General features: G+C 35.1%; 1 protein-coding gene across 3 annotated transcripts in view; it reads left to right on the top strand.

Moving 5' to 3' along the window:
- The window catches only part of shank2b (SH3 and multiple ankyrin repeat domains 2b), a 237,950-nt gene that overhangs the window by 179,639 nt on the left and 32,888 nt on the right, over positions 1-25,423 (top strand). For all 3 annotated transcript variants that reach the window (XR_012399921.1, XM_017354089.4, NM_001128347.1), the window contains 2 exons: positions 256-338; positions 2,350-2,474. Coding sequence is in view for 2 of the 3 variants with exons in the window: in XM_017354089.4 (XP_017209578.1) it covers positions 256-338; positions 2,350-2,474 (208 nt within the window). In the remaining variant the exon portion in view is untranslated. The remainder of the gene's footprint in view (positions 1-255; positions 339-2,349; positions 2,475-25,423) is intronic.

The raw sequence follows: 25,423 nt of genomic DNA on the forward strand, positions 1-25,423 counted from the left end.
ACACGCTCTCTCGCCGGCGACCGGGCCCTGCCTTTCTTAACCGGTGTCACAGCTCCTTCTTCGACAGATAAAGCCGGCGGTGAGCTTTTTCCGCGGTTACAACTCTCTTCACATCGCGCTCTTCGTCGCAAAAATGATTAATTCCGCTCAGCCGACGCCTGTCAGGATGAAGCATCACTCCGCGCGCGCGGCGGTGGCGATGATGAGGATGATAGGCTGTAATAATGGTCGTTATGCGCGGAATTTTCTCCACAGCGACTGCGTTATCAACGAAAAGACTGTCGTGCTGCAGAAGAAGGATAACGAGGGATTCGGGTTCGTGTTGAGAGGGGCGAAAGGTAGGGAAAAGACGGACATGTTATCATAACTGTTCCTCACTTCATGCTTCACACCCTCGAGAATCAGACGCTGTTGGTTCTTCATTTAACGCTATTATCCCAATCCCCGTTTTATGTACCCCCTCACTTAACGTCATTTCTGTTGATTTCAAAGCGCGTCATCGCGCGCGCACTTGATGTGATGTGTCTGCGTGGCTTGAGCTGCATGAATTGCATCCATGTCAAGAAGTTGTGGATTAACGCGTCTCTTGGTGTCAGCGTGTCCATCACTTGACTGCGATGAATTTAAGTGGGCTTGTCAAATCTGTGAAGTGTAAACAGAGACCCCCACCCACTCCCTGCTCCATGTGCTTGGCTTGTGTTTGACTGCATTAGGGTTTTGCTGGCACTTTGTCTCGAGGGCTTCCTGACAGTCCAGCTGTTTCCTGCTGTGCTTGAAGAGTTTAATTCACTTGCAAATCCTTTATATAAATGGCCTGAATCATTTGCGATGCATTAAAGGGATAGTTCACCCCCAAAATGTAAATTTAATCATCATTACTCACTCTCTAGAGGAGTTTGTTCTTTCGGCTGAAAGCAAAAGAAGATATTGTAAAGAATGTTGGAAACAGACATTCATAGTAAGAAAAATACTATTAAAGACAATGGCTGTACAACATTCTTCAAAATATCTCTGTGTTTATCATAAAGAAAACACTCAGGTTTGGAACAACTGACTAAACGATGACAGAAATTTTCCTTTTTGGGTGGTGAACAATCCCTTAAACTGCTCCTCAAAGTGTCGCAGCTGCATTGCTTTCAGTTTCAGCTCATCTTGAAGTTGCATGTGGTGCACTGTTTGACTGTTTTCTGCATCAGCTCTCGCGATGGCCCTCGTTCTGTCAGGCTCCAGACCAGTGCTTCTCCCCACACTGTCAGCGGTGACATCCATGCATGCATTTTCTCTGGTTATATAAATGTCCCAACTCCTGCATTCATTTTTGATTTGGTCGGATGGATGCATTGCAGCTTGCATCATGTCTCATCCGACCAGATGCTCTTGTTTAACTGCACTCATTATCCATTGTGCTAGCATGAACTCGTTTCATAGGAATTGCATTCATTCACATCATACGTGTAAAAGCATGTTGTTTTTAGCATGTCTTTGAGTAATGTCAAGTTGAATTATGGAATAGAGGATGATGAATAATACATTGCCTGAATAATAATATTATATTATGATGAATGAATCTATCTATCTATCTATCTATCTATCTATCTATCTATCTATCTATCTATCTATCTATCTATCTATCTATCTATCTATCTATCTATCTATCTATCTATCTATCTATCTTATCTGTCTGTCTGTCTGTCTGTCTGTCTGTCTATCTGTCTGTCTGTCTGTCTGTCTGTCTATCTATCTATCTATCTATCTATCTATCTATCTATCTATCTATCTATAATAAAACAACTAATACGTGTGTATTTAAATATATAGACACATTTTATGGCTTATTTTTAGATACTTTTTGAAAGTTTTTTCTGTGTAGACATGTATATGTTTTACTCATAAAATATATTGAATATCTAATTTATTTTTACAATGTGTATATATAATTTATAGGTAAGATAAAGCATTTAAATATTTACATATATTTTTACATATATTTATTAAATAATATATATATATATATATATATATATATATATATATATATATATATATATATATATATATATATATATATATGATGAATATATATAAATATAGATGTTTTAACGTACAAATAATATAAATTTATAATTGAAAAAAATATGTTTATAAATACAAAACAAATAGTATAAAAATAAACTAAATGTTTAATAATAGTATTAATAATAATATACATTTTCATAAACGTTTTACTTAAAATGAAGTGTAGTCTAAGATTTAGCTTTAATCTGGGCTCCTAAAACTAGCACAATGTCTTTTGATTCTCACAATCTCTTTCTTTTGCTTCTGTCTCGCCTGGATCGGCCTGGACGTTAGCGGATACCCCCATTGAGGAGTTCACTCCCACTCCAGCCTTCCCTGCGTTACAGTATCTGGAGTCTGTGGATGAGGGAGGGGTGGCATGGAAAGCTGGTTTAAGAACAGGAGACTTCCTCATCGAGGTAAGAAAACGATTGGGTTTCCTTAAGCTTATGTTTTTTTTCTGCTTGCTGAAGGGATGGAAAGGTCCCTGATCAGCTGGAACAAGTGATGTCCGAACCAATGCAGGGCACTTCATCTTGAACTTGCTGCTGAATCATTCACACGAATGTTTGTGCACAGTCTGAGTTTGTGAATACGAGGAAAGGTCATGGTTACATCTTTAATGAGACCGAGGAGCTTAGAGATCCAGGAGATGGAGAAAGCTGTGAATGCACAGAGGTCTTTCCTGTGCAGAAAACTCCCCCCACCTCCATGTCTCCAGAGTTCTTTGGTCTGGGTTGCATTGAAAGGGCTAACCTTTGCGCAGGCAATCTGGCTTATCTTTTTTTTAATTCTCACTTTTAATGAATGAGGGTGTAACCTTGACACTCTGAATTCAGTTGGAAGTTGAAAATGTCAGGCCGGTAATCACCTATCATAACTCTTTGTAGAAGTTGGGCTTTGGATCCGATAGTTGTCTGAGAGTGATCTTGCATTTATTGGATGTCGTAAATTTTTAATGCCTCCGAGGTACTCTGGATCTGTAACCTGTCAAGTCCTAAAAAGCAGCAAGGACAGCTATGAAGTATTGAGATAAGAGCTCACATTGACCATCTTTAAGTCCGACGTCAAATCAAAATAAAGCTTATTTTAGATGTTAGTAGCAGTATGTTAGCCTTAAGAATAGGGCTGCATTGGTAAAATCTGATATTGCAATGTTTTATTTTTCTTCGATAGATATTCTTTCACAACGTGGTTCATTTGACCATTTTGCTTTCTGGAGAGTCTATCAGTATTCAGGTACAGAAATTGAATTATCACAATGCAAAAAAAAAAAGAATTCTTACTTTGCTTTGTCTCATTTCTAGTATCAATATCTAAAAATTGTTAGATCAAATAAAACTATTTTTGTGTTTCATCTTCAGAAGAAATAAGTGACAATTATGAGTTTATCCAAGCAACATTATCTACCAACAGGATACGTAAAATATTTATATTTTTGCCTGGAAATGTAGATATTTGGACTATAAACAATAAACAAAATTGCACTATGGCATTTATTGACCAAACACCATTTAATATTGATAAAAAAAGATTCGGTATTTGGGTAAGTTTTGGTATGAAGACTTTAGTTTTTGTTAATGTGGATGCTGAGCGCGCGCCTTGGAAGCAAGGCTGATAAACTTAGGTTCTAAGTTTGTCATTTCCAATGGAGGAGTGCAACTTGCATGAAACGCACATTGGAGCGTCATGCACATGTTGTGCAAGCGGCACACACATACACGTGACGCGAGCATTTTCCAGCCTCACCTAGTTGAAAATATCAGAACTTTTCAGAATGCCACGTGAGCACCGCGATTCATGCAAATAGAACTAACCCATTTGCTTGACCCTTTGTATGGAATATACACATTTCAGTAATAACGGTATACTAATTACCTCAGACAAACAGTGCACACACAAACACTACAGTGCTTTTTACTTTTGTACATAGATACGAGACCTAGATACGAGAGACACCAGAGTGCCGTAAAGCAGCAGTGAAGAGACTGTAAATATAAAAAGATGTAAGGATGCCACCAGAGTGGCTTTTTGGTTTCTTTTCTTGTGCAACCCAGCCACTAGCTCCCCATCTGAAAGATTGTTTAGCATGGGGTTATGTAGTCATCCAAATTCACAATTTGTAATGTTTCAGTATGTATTTCAATAATGATGGCTGGTTCTTTAAGCTCATATTTGATTATGATCATTTGTTTTGTTTACAGAGTTTGAGGTTTACTGTATTGTTATTATTCACACCTTACAGATGTTGATCTAAATTGTCCGTAGTGGATTCGTGTGAATGAGTGTGTATGGATATTTTCCAGTGATGGGTTGCAGCTGTAAAACTTATGCTGGATAAGTTGGCAGTTCCTTCCGCTGTGGCGACCCCAGATTATTAATTAAAAATATTAAATAAGTGAAGTTTATTTATAAACTAATTTCCAGAGGATCACATGCTTATGATTGCTTGCAATTGGCCCGCATTATTCAATTCATGATTTACCAATCAGACGATTCCTAAGCCACTATAAGTACTCTAAGTTCCATATGACAGCCATCTTTGTTTTGAAGAATCCCTCTTCCACCCCTATTTCTCCTCCTTTCCTAGATGGGTGGCATGCTGGCCCAGTGGTTAGCACTTTTGCCTTACAGCAAGAACGTCACTGGTTCTAATCCTTACCAAGCCAGCCGATGTTTCTGTGCAGAGTTTACACGTTCTCCCCGTGCTTACGTGGGTTTCCCCGGGTTCCCCGATTTCATGCAACTTAAGTTAATTGACTAATTCCAAATCAGCACCATAGACATGCTCCTAGTAAGTAGTCATCTCTAAAGAGCAATCACTATCTGTTTTAATTTAACTTTTGTTAAAACTTAGGACTTCAAATCGATGGTTAGATTTTAATGGTGTAAAGTCACGATTCAACAAATGACTAGGGTTCGAAATGATGTTCCTTGCCAGCCTTGTGATGTTCTTGTAATACGAAACGTCATAATTTCATCAGTGGTTTTCCTACTATCTTTGAGCTATCAACTTAGTTTTTCAACTCACAGACAGACTCATATACCATACAGAATTACAATAATGCACCTCCAAACATCATAATTTCTTGCGCCCAATTGTTTTGAACTCCTAAAACCACATGCAAATGATAAACTTTTACTCTATTATGGTTAAATTTAGCAGTGACTCTAAATCGCATGTGTTCTGTGGCTCCTTGTCAACTATAATTCCGACTCAACATTGCATATCTTGCGATGTGACTATTGCGCATGCACACATTGCAATATCATAACTGAAATGATACATTGTGCAGACCTACTTGACCTACAGTGACAAAATTTGCTTTGAGAAGAAAATATAAACATGCAGAGCTTGCAATTTGTCACTTTTGCCTATAATAAATTGATATATATATATATATATATATATATATATATATATATATATATATATATATATATTTTTTTTTTTTTTTTTTTTTCAATAATAATTTTTAGGGGGTGTTTACCTTTATTAGATAGGACTGTGACGGAAATACAGGAAAACATTAGGAGCAAAGAGAGGGGAAGGATAAGCACAGGACCCCAAGCCGGGAATCGTACTGGGGTCGCCATGAGCACCATGGTGCCATACGTCAGCGCACTTAACCACTAGGCTATTGGCACCGACATGCATTGATATTTTTGACATCACCTCAAATTTAATCTTCTGACCAATCAAATGCTCTCTAGTATCTGACATGTCCCATCCTCTTCAAGACGCTATTGCCATGTGCTTGAGCTCAACCACTCTCACTGGCAGAGCTGTGATAAAAACAAAACACTATTGACTGTTATTTTTTTTTTTAAGGGAAGAGCTACAGTATGTCCCACCCTGTTTTCAGCTTTCAGTTTAAATTATGTCAAACATCAAACTAAAATGACATTTCAAAGCACTTCATGGGACCTTTAACCACCTTGTGGCTTGTTAAAGGAGTGGGATTGTTTTAATTTTTTTAGATGTAATTTATGAATTGTAGTAACTGCAACACAATATGGTTTAAAAACCTAGTAATCTTAGAAGTAGGTGGTTATAAGCAAGACCCAAATCAGTTTTATTTTCAGAGCATGTCATTGTGATCTAAAATAGCTCAATAGGATGCCTTGAAGGTTTGTGCATTCATTTGGCAGACAGATAGTCAAGTAATTATTAGGTTAAATATCTTTAAATATTCTGTCGTTTGCTATATATGTGTTGTTGATAGTAGTGAATATGTATTTCAAAAGGTAGATCTACAAATGTAGGTTTTAGCATCCTGCATTTTTTTGTAATTCCTAATATTTAGTATTAATATCAATATTAGGATTTACTAATTTTTTAAGGTAAGTAGTAAGGTAACAATTTATAAGCGCTGAATATGAACAAACAAATTAAGTTGAACATTACTAAGTTTATTTGTTTGTTTAATTTCAGCTCATATAAATTGTTCGCAACCACTTACATTAAAACATAGTAAATCCAATTAATTATTTTTTTTCATTGTGCATCTAATTGGATTTACTCTTCTGAAGTTAAAACATTGTCTAAAAATGTCTAAAGCATCCTAGCAAGCATTTGTTGTTTTCTAAAAGAAGTCTAGTAGATGTCTAATAGACGTCTAAACATAGTCATCTTGGCTAAAACAAGGCTGAATTTGGGCTGTCAGTGAAAATCTTATGGACGTCTTAGAATAGGCCAAAACTAAACTAAACAGAAATGTACGACTACACATATAAAGTTTGTCTAATTTGTCTGTTTGAGGAATGGTCTTGTTTTGGGCTATTCTTAGATGCCTATTGTCTTTTCACTGCAGCCCAAGTTTAGCCTGGTTTTAGCCAAGCTTTCTATGTTTAGATGTCTTTTAGATGTCTAATAAACACAAAATTGTTTGCTGGGACGGCACTTTTTTCTTATTTTATGCAACAACAAAAAGCACTGAACAACAATATTTTTATTTTAAGAATTTATTTGAAAAAAACATGAGTACGTTTAGAATAAAACATCAATCAGGCTGTTTTACTGCAACACAGATATAAATAGTAAATCAGGAGATTTTTTTAAGTTGTCTCTTAATTTTTTCATAGCTGTATATATAAAACATGTTTGGGGTCTTTATTTTTTATTCATTTTTAAAGAAGTCTTTAGAAATCACACGCTCCAGTGTCAAAGTCATTCTAACATGCTGATTTCGTATTATTGCCAATATTCAGAACAGCTGTGCTTATTTTGTGAAAACCACAATACAGTTTACATCGATGAATATAACATTATTTGTAAATTGTGCCCCAATACCCTAAATTAAGGGCAGTGACCATGTCTTTAACAAATTGTTTTCTAAGGTGTAAACAAAAAATAATGTAAATACTAAATCAGAAGTACTTATTTTGAGGTTTTTGCAAAGAATCTTATAAAAGTTGCATGTATATACTTTTATTAGGCCTAATATGTTGAAAACACCAACTGTTACTTGTCTTATATTAAGACTCACATGTGTTTTTTTATTTAATATGGCAAACACTGGAAACACTATAGTAATCAAAAAGTATAGTAATCACTGGATATAATATTTTTTAACATTACTATCATTAAACGGTTGTTTCAGAGTACATTTTGACTATACTTAAATGTTACCTAGTTCTGTTTCAACATTAATCTGATACTTAGGGTGTTTTCACACCTGCCTTATTTAGCTTGATTGAATGGCAGTAGAGTTCATTTTCCCTGTTGGTGTGGTTCGGCAGGTGTGAATGTAGCAATCACACTCGAGTGCTCACCAAAAGTGGACCAAAAAAGCTAAGCGAGACTTTCTTTGAAAAGGTGATCTCAGTACGCTTTCAAACGAATCCTGGAGCGATTTGTTTGTGGTAAGAACATGATCCAAACTAAAACAGACCCAACCGCAAAAAATACTGTGCCTTTTTGGACTAATCCAGCTGCCATAGTCCGATGCATTGTCCCATCTTATGGGGTGTGGAGGAAAAATATTTTTTGACAGCGCTTTACCAACAATTTTAATTTTAAGGTGACCATGTCGCAGTTTAGCTAAATGAATTCACGCCTTCTCCTGAAGTGATTTGTGCCTTCGCCGTTTGTAATGCAATTAAACGTTGCTTTTCAGCCGTGCTTAATTCTCAAAATGTATAGTTTGTCTAAAGTGATGTATACAAACTATATAGTATACTATGAGCAGGGATTCAGTCAGCCTGCACAGTCGTCCCTCCATAGTAAACTGCGACATTTTGCGTTTGTTTACTTGCAGGAGTTCCACTGGCATTTTCCTGATCATTAATTCTGACCAATCGAAAAGCTGTTTAGGAAATACGTTCAATAACATCGGGCCAATGAGTGATGTGGATTTTGTCACATGACTGCATTTTGTTTTTTTTTTAACTAGTGCAGACCAAAGCAATCAGTGTGGTATGAAATGGACCCAAAAACGGCAGAAAAATGCTACAGTGTAGTTCCCCATTGGTCTGGACCAAATGAACCGAACCACAGATGTAAAAGCACCCTTATAATCTAATGCATTGGAATTTGTGCACTGCTTTTGTAAAATAAAAAACCCAGCCTACTTTAATCTTAATGACCTTTGCAATCATTTTGACAGTAACAAGTGTTGTGTGATGGAGTGCAGGAATTTTAGACTTTAGGGGGCGGACAACTTGGCTATTTTTAATTATTGGAGGGGAAACTTGACCCCCTCAATGTCTATAGTAATTATGGATCTGCTGTAAATTAGTTTCTACATACTTTTGATCATTTAAATGCATCGTTGATGATATATATATATATATATATATATATATATATATATATATATATATATATATATATATATATATATATATATATATATATATATATATATAGTTGAGGGCAAAACTATTAATCCTCCAGTGAAAAATGTATTCTATTTCAAATATTTCTCAAGTGATATTTAATGGAGCATTGACATTTTCAAAATATTTCCAATAATATTTTTTCTTCTGGAGAAAGTATTATTTGTTTTATTTCGGCTAGACTACAAGCAGTTTTTTTAATTATTATTTTTTAAAACACATTAAGGTCCATATTATTAGCCCCCCACAAGCAGTGTTTTTAGAACAAACCATCGTTATAGAATGCCTTGCCTAATTATCCTAACTTGCCTAATTAGCCTAGTTAAGCCTTTAAATGTAACTTTAAGATGAATAGTAGTGTCTTGAAAATGTATCTAGTAAAATATTCTGTACTGTCGTGGCAAAGATAATAGAAATCAGTTATTAGAAATTAGTTATTAAACCTATTATGTGTAAAACAGGATGCCCACTAGGTCTTAAAAAGTATTAAAAGTTGATAAAACAATTTAAAGAGTATTAAAAGTATTAAAGTAAAAAGTATTAAAAAGTCTTAAACACTATTTTGCAAGGTTTTTACTTTTGTATCAGTGGCTAAAGTTTGCCTGAATTTAATCTCTCTTTATTAATGAATATTGGGATGTGGAGGCGGCATGATGGCTCAGTGATTACTACTGTCGCCTCACAGCAAAAAGATTGCTGGTTTGAGTCCCGGCTGGGCCAGTTGGCAGTTCTTTGTGCAGTAGTGGATTTCCTCTGGGTGTTCCGGTTTCCCCACACAAAAAAAAAATGCACAAAACATGCTGCATAAAACATATGCTGGAATAGTTGGCGGTTCATTCGGCTGTGGCGACCCCTGATAGATGAGGGACAATGAATGAATGAATGAATAAATAAATGAATAATTGAATGAATAAATGAATGAATGGGTTTTTTAACTACAGCGGTTTGAAATGTAGTTTTGCTGAATGACTAAAAAGTTATCAGCATTTCTAGTCAAACCATCCTTCTGCAATCTTATACCACAAACAGATATAAGGGCAGTATTAATAGCTAAAATGTGGGAAAGCGTTGCTATTATGTGATTGTATTGTATTGCAACATGGAGCAATTAAGTGTTGATGTTAAATCAAAAGTAATTCACAAATACTTAAAAAAAAAAGAAATGGTTTAATAACAATAATAATTTAAAATAATTTGCTATAGCTACACTGAATTGGTTACAAAATAACAGCATGAAATGATAAAACATGAAATGATAAAAAAACATATGATATTAATTGTACCCAGCTTAATTGTAAAATAAAGTTACCTGAGAGAGAGAGAGAGAGAGAGAGAGAGAGAGAGAGAGATCTAGATTATTATAATCAATCATTGTAAATATAGAAATTATTAATTACTGTTTTAACCTAAAATGATGATTGTTAAATGTACAGTTTATTCTGATCTATTATTATTTTTTGATCTATTATTTTTTATTGATATATGTGAATAAAATAAAAGAGAGAGAGAGAGAGAGCTGGGGAGAGAGACACCTATTTTGTATCTTTCTTGACCATGTGACCAAAGCCCAAATACTGACACATACAAATTGACCAATCAACATGTTACCACATTGTAAAACCTCCAAAGTCCAGACACATATTAATCAGTCCCTGATCTTATCAGTATCTGCCTTTGGAATCTTTATGAACCTTCTTGGTGAAAAAGACATGTTTTGCCATATAAACAAATGCATAAGATAATTTGCCTTCCTACAGAATATTAGCATGTGTGTAGTTTATGAAATCCACAAAATCCTGCTAGATTTAATGTCACACTATTTTGTTTACTGTAGTAACCAAGGTAACACCGTTATTCCTGCTGTCGTAGGCGCCATTATTTCAGTTGTTTAACCATTTATTATAATGTTTTACTTTAGGATTAGTTTATTACAATCAGTATTTAAAATGTAAGGAAAAAGGTTTAAAAAAAGGTCTGAAAAGGTATTAAATGTCACTCTCTTTTTCCTGTACATCCTGTAGAAATGTGTTTAAAAAATCTCTCTGTTAAACAGAACTTGGGGAAAAATATATAATTAGTAAAATTCAATAGGCTGGCTAATAATTGAGAAATCACCAGTATATGTTTGTGTTTATCATTAATGGATGACTAGTCGCCATCCAGCCCATACTAATAATAAATACAAGATAATAGAGGATTTTTAGCAAAACACCTGTCATCCCCCTTCGGTTCTGGCTGATCTGACACTTCAGCAGGGACTGACCATGAGACATGAAAAGCACAGGGAACATCGTCTCTTTCTGCATCAGCAAAATAAATTCATTTGCATGCAAAATTCAGGAGAACACTCACTTTGCGTTAAAGCCCAGAGAGCAGATCCAAGATCTCAGTGCCGCATGGAAGGGCCGAGAAGGCAAGAAAATGATTGGCTCTCTTGATTTCATGAATTATTAGCTGCTTACAGTAATCCAAGAGTCTAAATTTACCTAAGCCAGAGTGGTTTCTACAGCAGAAGCAGTGGGAGCTGTGTTTTGATAATGTCATGGAAAGCATGTTTTCATAATTATGACTGTTTCTGTATTTAACTGCAAAATGTTTTTTAATGTTTAAGGATTTCACCTTCTCCACATTCACATTATTTTCAACTATTTTGCTAAGTTTTTTAAATTTAATATAAAATTTAGTTTTTTTGCCATAATAAATTTTTCACAATGCCAAAATATATTGGTTTGGCCAGTAGGCTGCTGTGAGACTGACAAAAAGTATCTTTATTAGATAATAATAATAATAATATTATTATTAATAATAATTATAATAATAATAATTATTATTATTATTATTGCTGTTGTTGTTGTTATTGTTATTATTATTATTATTATTGTTGTTGTTGTTATTATTATTATAATAATAATTATTGTTGTTGTTGTTATTATTATTATTATTATTAGTAGTAGTAGTAGTAGTATATTTAATATTTTTCAAGGTGTGTTTCCTGTCTTTGCTGGTTTAGGTCTGTCATGAGTAAACATATCACACTTAAAGACCCATGAAACCCCCCTCTTTCAGTTCAAGTCTACCGCTGAGTTTTTTTTTAAAAATGCATCGTTATGGGCGTGGAGCGCTGCAAGCAGAGGGAGGAGTGGGTGTGGCTGGCAGAGTAGGGGTAAAAAGAAGGAAGTGAACAAAATGAGACACAAATTGTGAGAAGATCCATGATTTTATCGTTTAAAAAGTTAAAATGCAAAGAAATAAACAGTAAGTAATTTAATGCCCTGCTACATTTATAATTTCGTAAATTCATACATAACCAAAATTTGTTATATCATTATAAAGATAATCGTGTTTATTTAAAGACTATAAATGAGGAGGACTTCTCTTCTTTTCAATCCCTGCGTCTGAATGCAGACAGTGGTTAGCAGTGCAGCAACCATTAACCCTGCAGGTAATCTGGAGATTTTAAACATAGGCAAACACAGCAGCACAGATATAGGCGATGTGTCTGAATGGTAACGAACTCAACTAATAAAACACAAAGTCCGCCATTCTCCAATTCTTGTTCAGCTCTCCCAACAAAAATGCTTGCTGCAAACTAACAGCTTTGCTGTATCGGCCCTGACAGCATCGCGGGAAAAAACATGCAACATACCTAATGGATCTTGGAAACAAACACATACAACCCGTGCCGCGTGCAGACGTGGTCTCACCCATTAGGTCTCACAGCTTGGCAGGTCTGTCTTGCCTTCAGAAAGCATGTGTACTCATGAATAATTAAGAAGCAAAGTCTTATCATACACTATCAGAAATAAAGGTACGCAAGTTGTCACTGGGCTGGTTCTTTTTCGAAAGGTACAAATTTGTACCTACAAGGTCCATATTAATACTGGAAGGGTACATATTAGGACCTAAAAATTACAAATATGTTCCTCTTAAAGATTTTAGGTACTAATATATACTTATGAGGCATCAATATGGACCCTTTAAGTACAAATGCATATCATTTGAAAAGGTACCACTCCATTGACAGCTTGCGTACCTTTATTTCTGAGAGTGTAGGTTAAGAAAACTCTACTAAGAATAATATTGAGAAACCAACGCGTCATCACTCCACTAGCAGATTCATGCTACATCACCGATTTTGATCACTCCCCAAAAATTATTTTAAACCTGGAAGATGAAATTAGCTGACAAAAGCTCAAAATTGTCAATTTTTCCCCACAATCAAAGCTGACAGGTGCTAACATTGTCTTAACTGATGAACACAAACAGATGTGTTCAAATACTTTAAAAAAAGTACTCCAGAACCTTTAAACCATGAGTAGGTGTCTGTCTGAATTTGGGCTGCATGATATTGTAAAAATCTAATGTTGAAATATTTTGTTAGTTGGCGATATGTATTGCAATATGAATACAATTTTATCAGATGACTTGAATATCTCTATTTAGAAATAATTAGTTATTTTAGATTGTTTGGGATTATTCTGTAGGCGTGTGCATCTGGATGAAATGGAATAAACATTCATTCATTCATTCATTTTCTTGTAGGCTTAGTCCCTTTATTAACCCGGGGTCGCCACAGCGGAATGAACCCCCAACAACTTATCCAGCACGTTTTTTACGCAGCGGATGCCCTTCCAGCTGCAACCCATCTGTGGGAAATGTTCACACACACACACACACACACACACTACGGACAATTTAGCCTACCCAATTCACCTGTACCGCATGTCTTTGGACTGTTGGGGAAACCGGTGCACCCGGAGGAAACCCACACGAACGCAGGGAGAACATGCAAACTCCACACAAAAATGCCAACTGATCAGGCTGAGGCTCAAACCAGCGACCTTCTTGCTGTAAGGCGACAACATTACCCACTGAGTCACTCAGACGCCAACTGAGTCGAGGTTCGAACCAGCAACCCAGCAACCTTCTTGCTTTAAGGCGACCGCACTACCTACTACATATGGAATAAACAAAGATAGATAAATACAATAAAGAAGAGTTACAATTGAAATAAACAATGTTTAATTGTTTTTAGAATCTAACAGTATTTAGGTACAGTAATTGACTAATAAAAAATGTATTGTTGATAAAGTTACTAATGGTATAATGTCTAAATGCTTTTAAAATTCTCATACAGTCACAGGCCTCAAAAACACAGGCAAATTATCAATTATAATACAGACTTAGCATTTTGAATCCTACGATGTGAAATAATTGAAAACTAACTGATGCTGAAACAATATATTACGCAGCCCTAGTCTGAATGACTGATCAACTTTGATGTTTTAATTATCTTCTAATAATATTCTCAAAAAATTAACTCAAAAACAGATTCATCCAGGAATGAAACACTGCAGTGTGGCTTTGACATGCACAAATGTTCTGCTCTGGCTTTTTATTGGCTAAACAAAAAAAAAAGATATTGCATCTGAAATTTAACTGATTGCGATATATTAATTGATATTTATGAAAAAAGCCACTAATTGTTTGATATTACTGTATATGACTAAATATATCAAATGTAATCATATTCAAAACTCATGAACATGAACTCATAAAACTACTCAACTTGAATTACACCTTGTCCTAACAACACACGATGCAACACAATTCCAGTGACTGTCTGCACTAAACGCAATACGACAGAAATGTTTAAATACTAGCCATTCGTTTAAATACCAGCCACTGCACTCCCAACAAAATGGTAAGGTTTTTACTGTAATCTAATTAAAACATATTTAAACCTTTTTAACATTATTTATAAGCTAGGTTTTGTCATTTTTAAACCATTTGCTAGTTATTTTATTTCAATTGTATTTATTTTTATTTTAATAAGATGATAAAACTATCTTCTGCTGCTTTCAGTATGGCAATAAATGTGACGTAAAATGGTATGCAAACTCATATTGGTAGCGTTTAAAAGCACATAATCTGAGCCGATCATTGTTATAGTAGTATTTGCTGTTCTGCCGTGATGTTGTGGAAATGGAAAGTAGATAGAAATAGAAACTTTACGCATCTTGGCTACAGAGGGTTATGACATGGAAAAGATAGCTTTTATCACATGTCACGTGTTGTATTGACCTTATTCTCCGCCAACGAGCGGGAGCTGCCATTAGAATCTTTTTGGCTCGAGACTTCCGGTCTCATTCACTTCCATTAATTTTTAGACATTAAAAACTGCTCATAACGCTGCATGATGTTGCAATTTGATATTTTTTTGTTATATTATTCTACTTGGTCTGTATAGTCATGCAAACATTTGTTTGTAGAGCAAGTAGTTTGACCGTTTTCTGCCGTTTATTATATATTATATATATATTTCTCCCATAGGCGATTGAATCGGAAGTTCTAAGACAATCGCCAAAACAGGCGCACTTCCGCATTTTAGAATAAGGTCAATAGGGGCACTGCTTTATGGGTTCATTTTAACTCAATTCCAATTGGTTTTATCAGACAATCAATCAAACAAATTCAAACTCTTAAAGCATGTGTCAAGCCAGTGATTTTGATAATATCAAAAGCATCTGTTTGAGCTGTTCAAACAGTGTTTTGTTTATTGATGGAATGGTGTGTGTTTTTAGCCAAATGATTGGTTAAAATAACTGACAATTGGTGACATTTTTGCAGTAACAATAGGGATATTTATATTGAATTTTAACATGTTATTAATGTATTAAATATATTAAAAGGGGTAATGTCATATAATTACTCTTAATCCATGCTTTGTGAAAATTCTTGATTCTGATTGGCTGGAAGGTGTGCAATAGAATTCTTTAATGCACAGGTAGTTTTGATCACAGTTCGAAATAACTCAAACATTAGTAGTAACCTTCATTCATGCATAATGTTGAGAACAACCTGGCTTCACCAGGGAGTGATGTTGATCAACCAACTCACAAATATGCTCTAGTATATTTGCAAAGAGGTAGCTAACAAATATTATTATATATTATTACAATATATATATACAATATATTATTATATGAGCTATTAGATATACCTGTGTCATTTACATGCACACACACATGATATCACATGAAGCAGGGAGATATAATGCTCTGTAAGTGAGAAAAGTTTAGTCTTCACGTTGGGGAGTTTGCCTCTGTGTTGCCAACTTTAAATCCTTTATTTATTTATTTATTTATTTATCCAGTTGCTTTATTTTTATTAATCTGTCATGTAAATATTTGTTATAACCAAAGCTATTTCACACCAATTCAACTTTTTGATTTTGTGAGTAATTCGTATGAATTTGTTCAATTTCGTTCGCACAATTTGCTTAACCCTAAATGATATTTAGGTTTAGGTGTGTGGTTTGGTGCAATGCCTCCTCCTTAAGCCTAATTTGTACCAAATAGCCACTAAACTGACAGCTCATAAAAGAGTCACAATTCCCCGTAATATCAGGCTGGTTAAAACACATAATTCTTCTTACTCTGCCACATTTCTATTTATGATAGTCATAAATAATCTTTTTTGTTTTTGTTTTTTATAACACAACATTGGATCTAAAATGTTGTTTTGGTCATTCTAAAATGAATTACCCATGTTATTATATTATTAATAACCTCCATAATTGTTAAAAGCCTCTGTGCTCAGCGTCTCACACCTTCAAACGCCACCACATGTTCATTTTGTGTCTGCATTGTCTTCAGAGGCACAAGTCATTCATTAAATAAAGAAAAGATTCATACAGCTTCTCTTACCGCAGCAAATTTTGTTTTTATTTTTGATATTTTTCGCCAGTTAATCAGGAAGTAACGATTTAGTTTCTTTTTGACTCATTGGATGAAAACGCAGCTTTTTTAGCACGTCTTTTATGTGATATTCCGGTTTTGCACATTCACATAATTCACATTTTTGAATGGGAACATAGCTATTGTAAGCATAAAGTTAGGCTACTTTATACTTTGGTAGTGAGGTTGTCAAACTATGAGATGAGGCTGCTCTAATTTCGAATGTAAAACTGTATCTAGGCTGTTTTCAGTTGTGTATTAAGCAATACTTGTCATAATGTCCAATATTTTTGGCATCGCTGATCTCACTCTCTCATGTGCTTTGTCCTAAAGCGACTTCTTTAGGCTTAGTTTTTGGTCAGCGGTGTGCACGAATTACACTTATTACTAAGCAATAATTACATGGTATTTCAGACAGAATATTCAAAGTAGCATGGTAAACAATATAGGGAGCGCGTCACAGGTTGTCATTGTTCAAAATATACCAATGTGATGAGAATATAAAACCAACTTCAGCTCAGTAAGCAGGCTAGGCGGAATAGTACTATTGACTGATGTTTTGATGTTAAACTAAATTAAAATCTACATTATGGATAATGTAAAAGGTCCCTTATGAAGTTGAAAATAGTCACATTAATCTTTCGTCAGAAGATTTCAGTGGCTGAACAACACTTCTATGCATATAGCCCATTCACAACTCAACTCAACTCACTTTATTTCTATAACACTTTCACAAACCACAATGATTACCAAAGTGCTGTACATAAAACACATAAAACGCATATAAAAATACATAAAAATCAAAGTACATAAACTCACATCACATGATTAAAAGTGAAGTTTATTTATAAACTAATTTCGAGAGGATCACGTGCTTATGATCGCATTATCCAATTTAAGATTCACCAGTCGGACGATTCCTAAGCCACTATAAATAGCCTAAGTTTCATATCACAGCCATCTTCGTTTTGAAGAATACCACCTTCCACCCCTACTCCTCCTTCTTTCCTAGATGGGTCTCAGCAAGAACATCACTGGTTCTATTCCTCACCAAGCTAGCCGATGTTTCTGTGCAGTTTACACGTTCTCCCTGTGCTCACATGGGTTTCCCCCGGGTTCCCCGGTTTCCTACCACCGTCCAAGAACATGCAACCATAGTTAATCGATTGATTTATATCGGCACCATAGACATGCTCCTAGTAAGTAATTATCTCTTGAGAGCTATCATCATCTGTTCATTAGCTACTACAGCAGGGAAGTTCTCGAGATCTACCTGAGCTCAAACTCGCCTTGCAAACAGGAGGGAGCCTCGAGCTCGAGGATCTTATGAGCTCAGGGCTCTCTCCCGGACAGCATGCCAAACAAGCTTATAATCGATCATCAGCTAAGTGTGAACTCCTGAAACAAGAAAACCTACATAAGCTTTGCATGACTAAAATAAATTTAAAACATAACATTACCTGTCTAAAAGAAATACTTTAGCCATGGTGTCGTCCTTCCTCCAGCATGGAAAAGTAACTTAAATAATGATTCAGAATTTGAAAAAGTTTTGATGTGGCGTAAACGTGGCGCGAGTGCATGCACAAATAGTGAATCTGTGTGAATAGAGGTGCGCAGATGTACAAATATACATTTGCTGACTGACAGTTTGGGCAACTTATCAGACTTATAGTAATTGTCTGCCCAACAATATTTAATTGAATGAACATTTTTTAGTTATGACCAGAATATAAAAATGCATATAAATACATTTATATCATTTACTTTAATCTTTACTATTGGAATGTGAAGAGACTTTCAACCAGCACAACAAAAAATGTTTTTCAAGAGAGTCACCTACTGCACCTTTAATATTGAATTAATATTATTATTGCACAAGAGCTACCAAATCAAGTGTTGATCTGTAGAAGTTACTGTATAAATGTGATATTTCCGCAAGAGATTAAAATCCTTAGTCAGGCCCAATGTATTTCTGCATATAAAAAGGTTACAAAGGTTAGAAAAACATTTCACCAGCAAGAGCGAGCATTTGTACATTTAAATCCATTCAACCTCTTATCCCCCCCTGCCACGAAAACCGCCAAAACAATAAACACGTTTTAATCGTCCAGTCGATGATATTGACCGCCAGTCCCTCAGGAGCCAAGCAAGCTTCACTGCTCACATCAGGTTGAGACGCAGCCGTTTTGCTCTCTCACACTTTTGCTTTACGTATGTGTCAAAGCCCAGGGACAGTCAAGCCCTGCAGACCACACTTGACCTCGTTTCACTTTTTACGCCGATGACAAAAGCTTGCAGAAAAATCGAATCCGTTTTTTGGAAAACATATTTGTTTTACCTTCTGTGACCTGCACCCGGGGTCGAATAGCAAATCCGCACTCCTACATTTGCCGGAGCCTCTGAGAGTCTGTGAATTAATCTCATTGCCTATAAGAAACTCTATAAGAGCTGTGTAGCTTTTATGAAACGTGTTAGCGATCAACCAGGAAGCTACAAAATAGAATGATGGATTTACTGAAAATACATCTACACCCACTTGCCCTTGGTGTGTGGGCATGAGTATTTCTCTCCCTTTTCTAGTCTCATCTGATCGCGTTTGCGCTAGGTATCTTTTCTCTTTCCTGTATCGAAGAGGTAATAGTGTATCCCAGGGCAGGAGTTATCAATTCCATAAATAATCAATGTTTACTGACCCATGATGCATTTGCAGGGCTCACTAACTTCTGTAAGAAAGCTGTTATTCAGCTGCTGGAAAAATGTAATCATGGGTCATGTGGCGTGTACTGGCATGTTTGAAGCAAGGTTTTTAATAATTATAGCTGCTCAAACAGGATGTTTTTTGAATTTGAGAGGTTTGTTGATGAAAGTAGAGCTGCAATTCTGTAAAAATACAATAAGAAGGTGTGTAGAATAATTCAGTATCACAAAAAATGTTAATTGTGCACTCTGCTGCATATCTATCTAGAGAATTAGGGAAACAAATCAGGTTTAATATAGTTTTTATTATGCAAAATGAAATCATCAGCTAAAGCCTCAGTTAGATCACACAATTTGTATTGTCGGTTACGAAAGTCATTATGTCAGATTATGAGATTTTCTTCTTGGTAAAATTTAGACTTGTCGTAGGTAACAAATGTGCCAGGCTACACGCTCCTTTACAGTCAGTCATCCTGTGACTTCTACAACGAGTGTTATTTCCTAAAGAGGGTTGGGTATTGTTTGGGGTTATTTCGATACCGGTGCTAAATCGATACTTTTAAAATGGTACCGGTGACAAAACGGTGCCTGAACCGATATGTTTGAGCCACAAAATTATGGTGGATGACTCTAGAAAATTTTTTTATTTGACCAAATCTTTAAAAAAATAATAATTTTATTAAAACAATATAATTAAAGGGCGAGGCAGTGGCGCAGTAGGTAGTGCTGTCGCCTCACAGCAAGAAGGTTGCTGGTTCGAACCTCGGCTCAGTTGGTGTTTCAGTGTGGAGTTTGCATGTTCTCCCTGCCTTCGCGTGGGTTTCCTCCGGGTGCTCCGGTTTCCCCACAGTCCAAAGACATGCGGTACAGGTGAATTGGGAAGGCTAAATTGTCCATAGTGTATGAGTGTGTGTGTGTGTAAATGTGTGTGTGGATGTTTCCCAGAGATGAGTTGCGGCTGGAAGGGCATCCGCTGTGTAAAAACTTGCTGGATAAGTTGGCGGTTCATTCCGCAGTGGCGACCCCGGATTAATAAAGGGACTAAGCCGACAAGAAAATGAAATGAAATATAATTAAAGTTTAAAGTAAAAATCTATTCATATTTTATATATTTATATTACATTAATATATTTCCTTTGATCATTTGTTGGTTAGAATGAATGCAAGATTTGCATTATGACATTACATTAGCTTACTACTAACTTGTGGAAAGACTGTCATCAAAATACTGAACTCCTTTTTTTTCTAGGGTTGGGGCTTTTGACTATGTTTCCATGGTTATCAGTAATCTAATTATTTGCCTTAATCTGAATAAGACAATAATATGATTAAGATGTTTAAATGAGTTGCTTTTTGAATGTTCATTTCATGATCCCATATTACATGTTATAGTACATAGATTGAATAACGTAAGTTTCATGTAATTTCAGGTGTTTCATTTTTAAGGTTTTGACTTTCACTGCTTTTTCACTTTCATTTAGGAACATTTCATTTATGCCCCCATGACAAACAGGTGTTTGATGCAAGCTTTAAGTAAGGACTGGTGGAAGAGCTGTTTTAATGGAATTTGATACCACACGTTGAATGGAAAGAAAAAAACCCTGCATTTTGCAACGCAGATGTCTGTGGTCTTATACGGTAATCACTGTTTACATGGCAGTCTAGATTCTTAATCAGAGTAAAGTTTTAATCATATTTAAATCGGAAGCATTGGTGTTTATGTATGTACTCATTAAAAATGCCAGATGATGTCGCAAGCTTTCAGAGACAGTGCATTCCTCTGCTTTTTAGTTGATTTCATGAGCCCTCCAATGTGTCATTAAGTTTGACGTGTTTCCCCTTAAATGCAACTTTTGTAAAGCATCTGCTTCATGTTGCTGTGTCAGAACCCTTGCTTATAAAATGCACTTTAGAATGCTTAGTTTAAGCAAATTTGAAGAACATGATTGTGCATGTTGATCTGAAGAAAGTCGCTCTCGCTCACCGAATGCGCTGTACTGCATGCGTTGAGAGTGTCCGTTCCCTAAGAAACTAGAACAAATGCCTGACATCGCCTGTCCGTGTTCCACAAAGTTGTTTATAATTAAATGTTTAGAGATGGTGTGACAACGCGCACCTATTTGTGCCTTCGATGCACCCTTTGATACTTCTTATGTTCTTGTCGCAGCACCAGTGGCACCGAAATTAGGCAAAAAATGTTTGCAAAAGAAAAATCAATAAATTCTTATGTAACGTAGCTAACATTAAATGCAATGGCTTCTTGATGCATTGTTTTCCTAATAATTATATCTGAGGCTGTCTATTGATATCACTTACACATGCATCGCATTTACATAAAGTTACACAAAATACAATGCGCATTAAATTATTTCTGTGGTTTAGAGAAACATGAACACTTTGCATTTTGCACCTCTGAAAGAATAAAAATAGGTCACAATTATAGTGAAAAATATGCAAGTAATGTGGCTTTACATATCATGGTCGCTTGATGCATTGTTTTCTTGATTATGATTTCTGAGGATGTCTGTTGATAATAAATCATATTAATGTAACATAATATAACACAAAATACATGCTGCTTTACACTATTTTGGTGGTTAAAATAAGTATCTGCATTCTATTTCACACCATCATGCTAAAGGAGTAAAAATATGAAAACATTTGTCAACTAATGGGACCCTATTGCATAGAAAATATTTTTTTGTGCATTGTTTTTTAATATAATTTCTGAGAATGTGTATTGCCATAACTTACACATGCATCGCATTTACCAATTGCATCGATTGGTAGAGCTACGCATCGATGAATTTGCTCTTCAGTGTTTGAACTCTCAGTAATGATTTTAAATCACACTGAACTGAGCTAAACTGAACTGAACTGAACTTAAACACTAAAGACTGAACTAAACTGTTCCAGTTACAATGACCATTTATGTGAAGCTGCTTTGACACAATCTACATTGTTAAAGCGCTGTACAAATAAAGCTGAATTTAATTGAATTGAACATAACCTTCAATACACGCTGGCTTATTTTTGTGGTTAAAACCAGCATCAGCTCTTAAAGTATTTTGCACCATCATGATGAAAGAGTAAAAATATTTCACAAATATTAAAATATATGTCCACATTGTAAAAGGATGTTCTGTAATAACAAAACAGTAAAGTACTGGCAATCTGCTGAAACTTAACGGTAATTTAATCTATACTATAAAATTATGTTACAGTTTATTACTGTAAATTGGAATACAGTATAATTCTCTATTTCAATTTACGGTAAAGTACTGTCAGCACAGAAGCCAGTAATCTGTTATTTAACTGTAATTGAATGTATACTGTGAAATTATTTTATAATTTGTTGCTGTAAATTGACATACTGTATAAATCCCTATTCGTTTCAATTTACGGTAAAGTAGTGGAAGCACAGACACCAGCAATCTTCTGTAATTTACCAGTAATTTAATGTATACTGTGAAATGATTTTACAGATTATTGCTGTAAATTGACATACCATATAATTCTCTATTAAATTCACTTTACAGTAAAGTACTGGCAGCACAGACACCAGTAATGTATCATTTAACAGTAATTTAATGTATACTGTGAAATTATTTTACAGATTGTTGCTGTAAATTGACATGGGGTATAAATCCCTATTCGTTTAAATTTATGGTAAACTACTGGCAGCACAGACACCAGTATTCTACTGTAATTTAACAGTAATTTAATGTATACTGTGAAATTGTTTTTATAGATTGTTGCTGTAAATTGACATACTGTATAATTCTCTATTAATTTCAGTTTATGGTAAAATACTGGCAGTACTTTGAAATTACTTTGAAGTACTTTGAAATTATTTTAGTTTATTGCTGTAAATTGGAATACAGTATAACTTTCTATTCATTTCAATATACGGTAAAGTACTGGCAGCACAGACACCAGTAATCTACTGTAATTTAACAGTAATGTAATGTATACTGTGAAATTATGTTACAATTTGTTCCTGTAAATTGACATACAGTATATTTCTCTATTAATTTCAATTTATGGTAAAGCACTGGCAGCACAGACACCAGCAATCTACTGTAATTTAATGTATACTTGAAATTATTTGACAGTTTATTAGTGTAAAATGGAATACAGTATGATTCTGTATTTATTTCAATTTTTAAATTAACAGCAGTTCCATAAAATGTTAATTATTGCCAGGATGCATTGCTTTCTACAGTAAGTTACTGTTTTAGTTGAAAAAAAGTATGTTAAACATTTTAACATCACTTTTACAGTGAACTAATATGGCTATATATATATGTGTGTGTGTGTGTGATATACTGTCTATATCCTGAAAATATGTAATTGCGGTTATGTAGCTAACATTAAATGCGCTGTGTTTGTTTGTTGGCCGTCTCTCCTCGACTGCATCGCTCTCTCTGTCTCTCCAGAATGCACAGAGAGAAGCAGCAGGGAGGACGTCTGTGGACTGTAGGAGATGCCTGCGAGCGTCCTCATGGCCTGATAACCGTACAACCTGTCACCAAAACCTGCTCCTCACACACCGCAAAGCAACTATAGCGCACACTCTCACTTTAAACGTCAAAGTTATCGAGCGTTTCCATTTGCAAACGGAACAGATCTTGCTATTTTGAATATTTCCGGAAGAGCCGAATGCAGTGATGTTTCTGACCTTCCTCATCATGCGTGTATGCGATGGTCCAGGTCTCATGTTGTAACACAGAGCAACCGTCGCCTAGCAACGCCACCAGCATTGTGTCTGAGCACAGTGATGAAAGCAAGGGTTTTTTTTTTTTTCTTCTCTCTTATAGAGTGCAGCATTGGGCCGCATGTAAACATTTCTTGTCCTGTTTTTGTACTGATGCAAAAATATAACTTCATGATGGATTCCTGTACCTGTGTGTGGATTTTAGCGGTGGATGAGTTCATTACATTTTTAGAAATAAGCCCTCGGGGCTGTTTAGGCATGCATGTAACTGCAGTATGCCGTTTCCTCCTGAGGTGCAGGCTCTAAAAGGCTGATTTAGGAGTTTCTAGGATGTCTGATGGTGTTTTTGAGGTGGATTTTGTCTGAATTCTAAAGGCATTGTGGTTGTATTTCATAGTGTTTTAAAATGATACCCTTCAAAAATATGAGGCCATTTTAAAATAAAAATTTATAGTCTTAATCAGCAGGAATTGATTAATTTAAATACATAAATTGAAATAAATTGGGTAATTGTTTCTTTAAAAAACCTCCAAAGATTTATTGCAGTTTCCACAAACATATCAAGCAGAATTTTTGTTTTCAGGATTGATAATTATATTATTAAATGTTGCCAGATCAGCATGTTAGTGTTATCTCTGAAGGATGGAGTAATGACTGCTGAATAATCAGTTTTATGACTGTATAAATATTAATACGGAATAAATATTTTACATGTATGCATATTAAAATACAAAACATTTTAAATTTGTAATAATATTTCACATATGTGACCCTGGGCCACAATTCTTATGTTACACAGGTATTTTTAGCAAAACACAAAAATACATTGTATAGGTCAAAATTATTATTTTTTATGCTAAAACTCATTAGAATATGAGATAAAATCATGCTACTTGAAGACATTTTGCAAATGTCCTACAGTAAATATCAAAACTTGATCTTTGATCAGTAATATGCATTGCTATGAACTTATTTTGCACAACTTTAAAGGTGTTTTCTCAGTATTTAGATTTTTTGAACCATCAGGCTACGTTTGTCCTGCAAGGTTTAGTGCTCAAATCTGATTTTCTTTCCCAGATCAGATTTTTTGTATAGCTGTTCACACTGTTGTAATAAATGTGGCCAATATCAGATCTGCAGTGTGAACAAATCATGGTCCTAAACTGACCCGTATGCACAAGAGTACAGTTACGGAGGGCACAAAATGTCTAATAATGCACACAATGTGTATACTGTATGAAGCACATCGTCCGATTATGCTTAATATGATTATTGCTCTTTTCACACACAACTGTGGTGTATTTCATGAACTGTAAAGGGTTGTTCTGCTGCTAATAATGTGTATTTCGCATTTAAAACCTAAAATAAGTCACTA

Source organism: Danio rerio, chromosome 25, assembly GCF_049306965.1.
Source record: "Danio rerio strain Tuebingen ecotype United States chromosome 25, GRCz12tu, whole genome shotgun sequence".
NCBI lineage: Eukaryota > Metazoa > Chordata > Actinopteri > Cypriniformes > Danionidae > Danio > Danio rerio.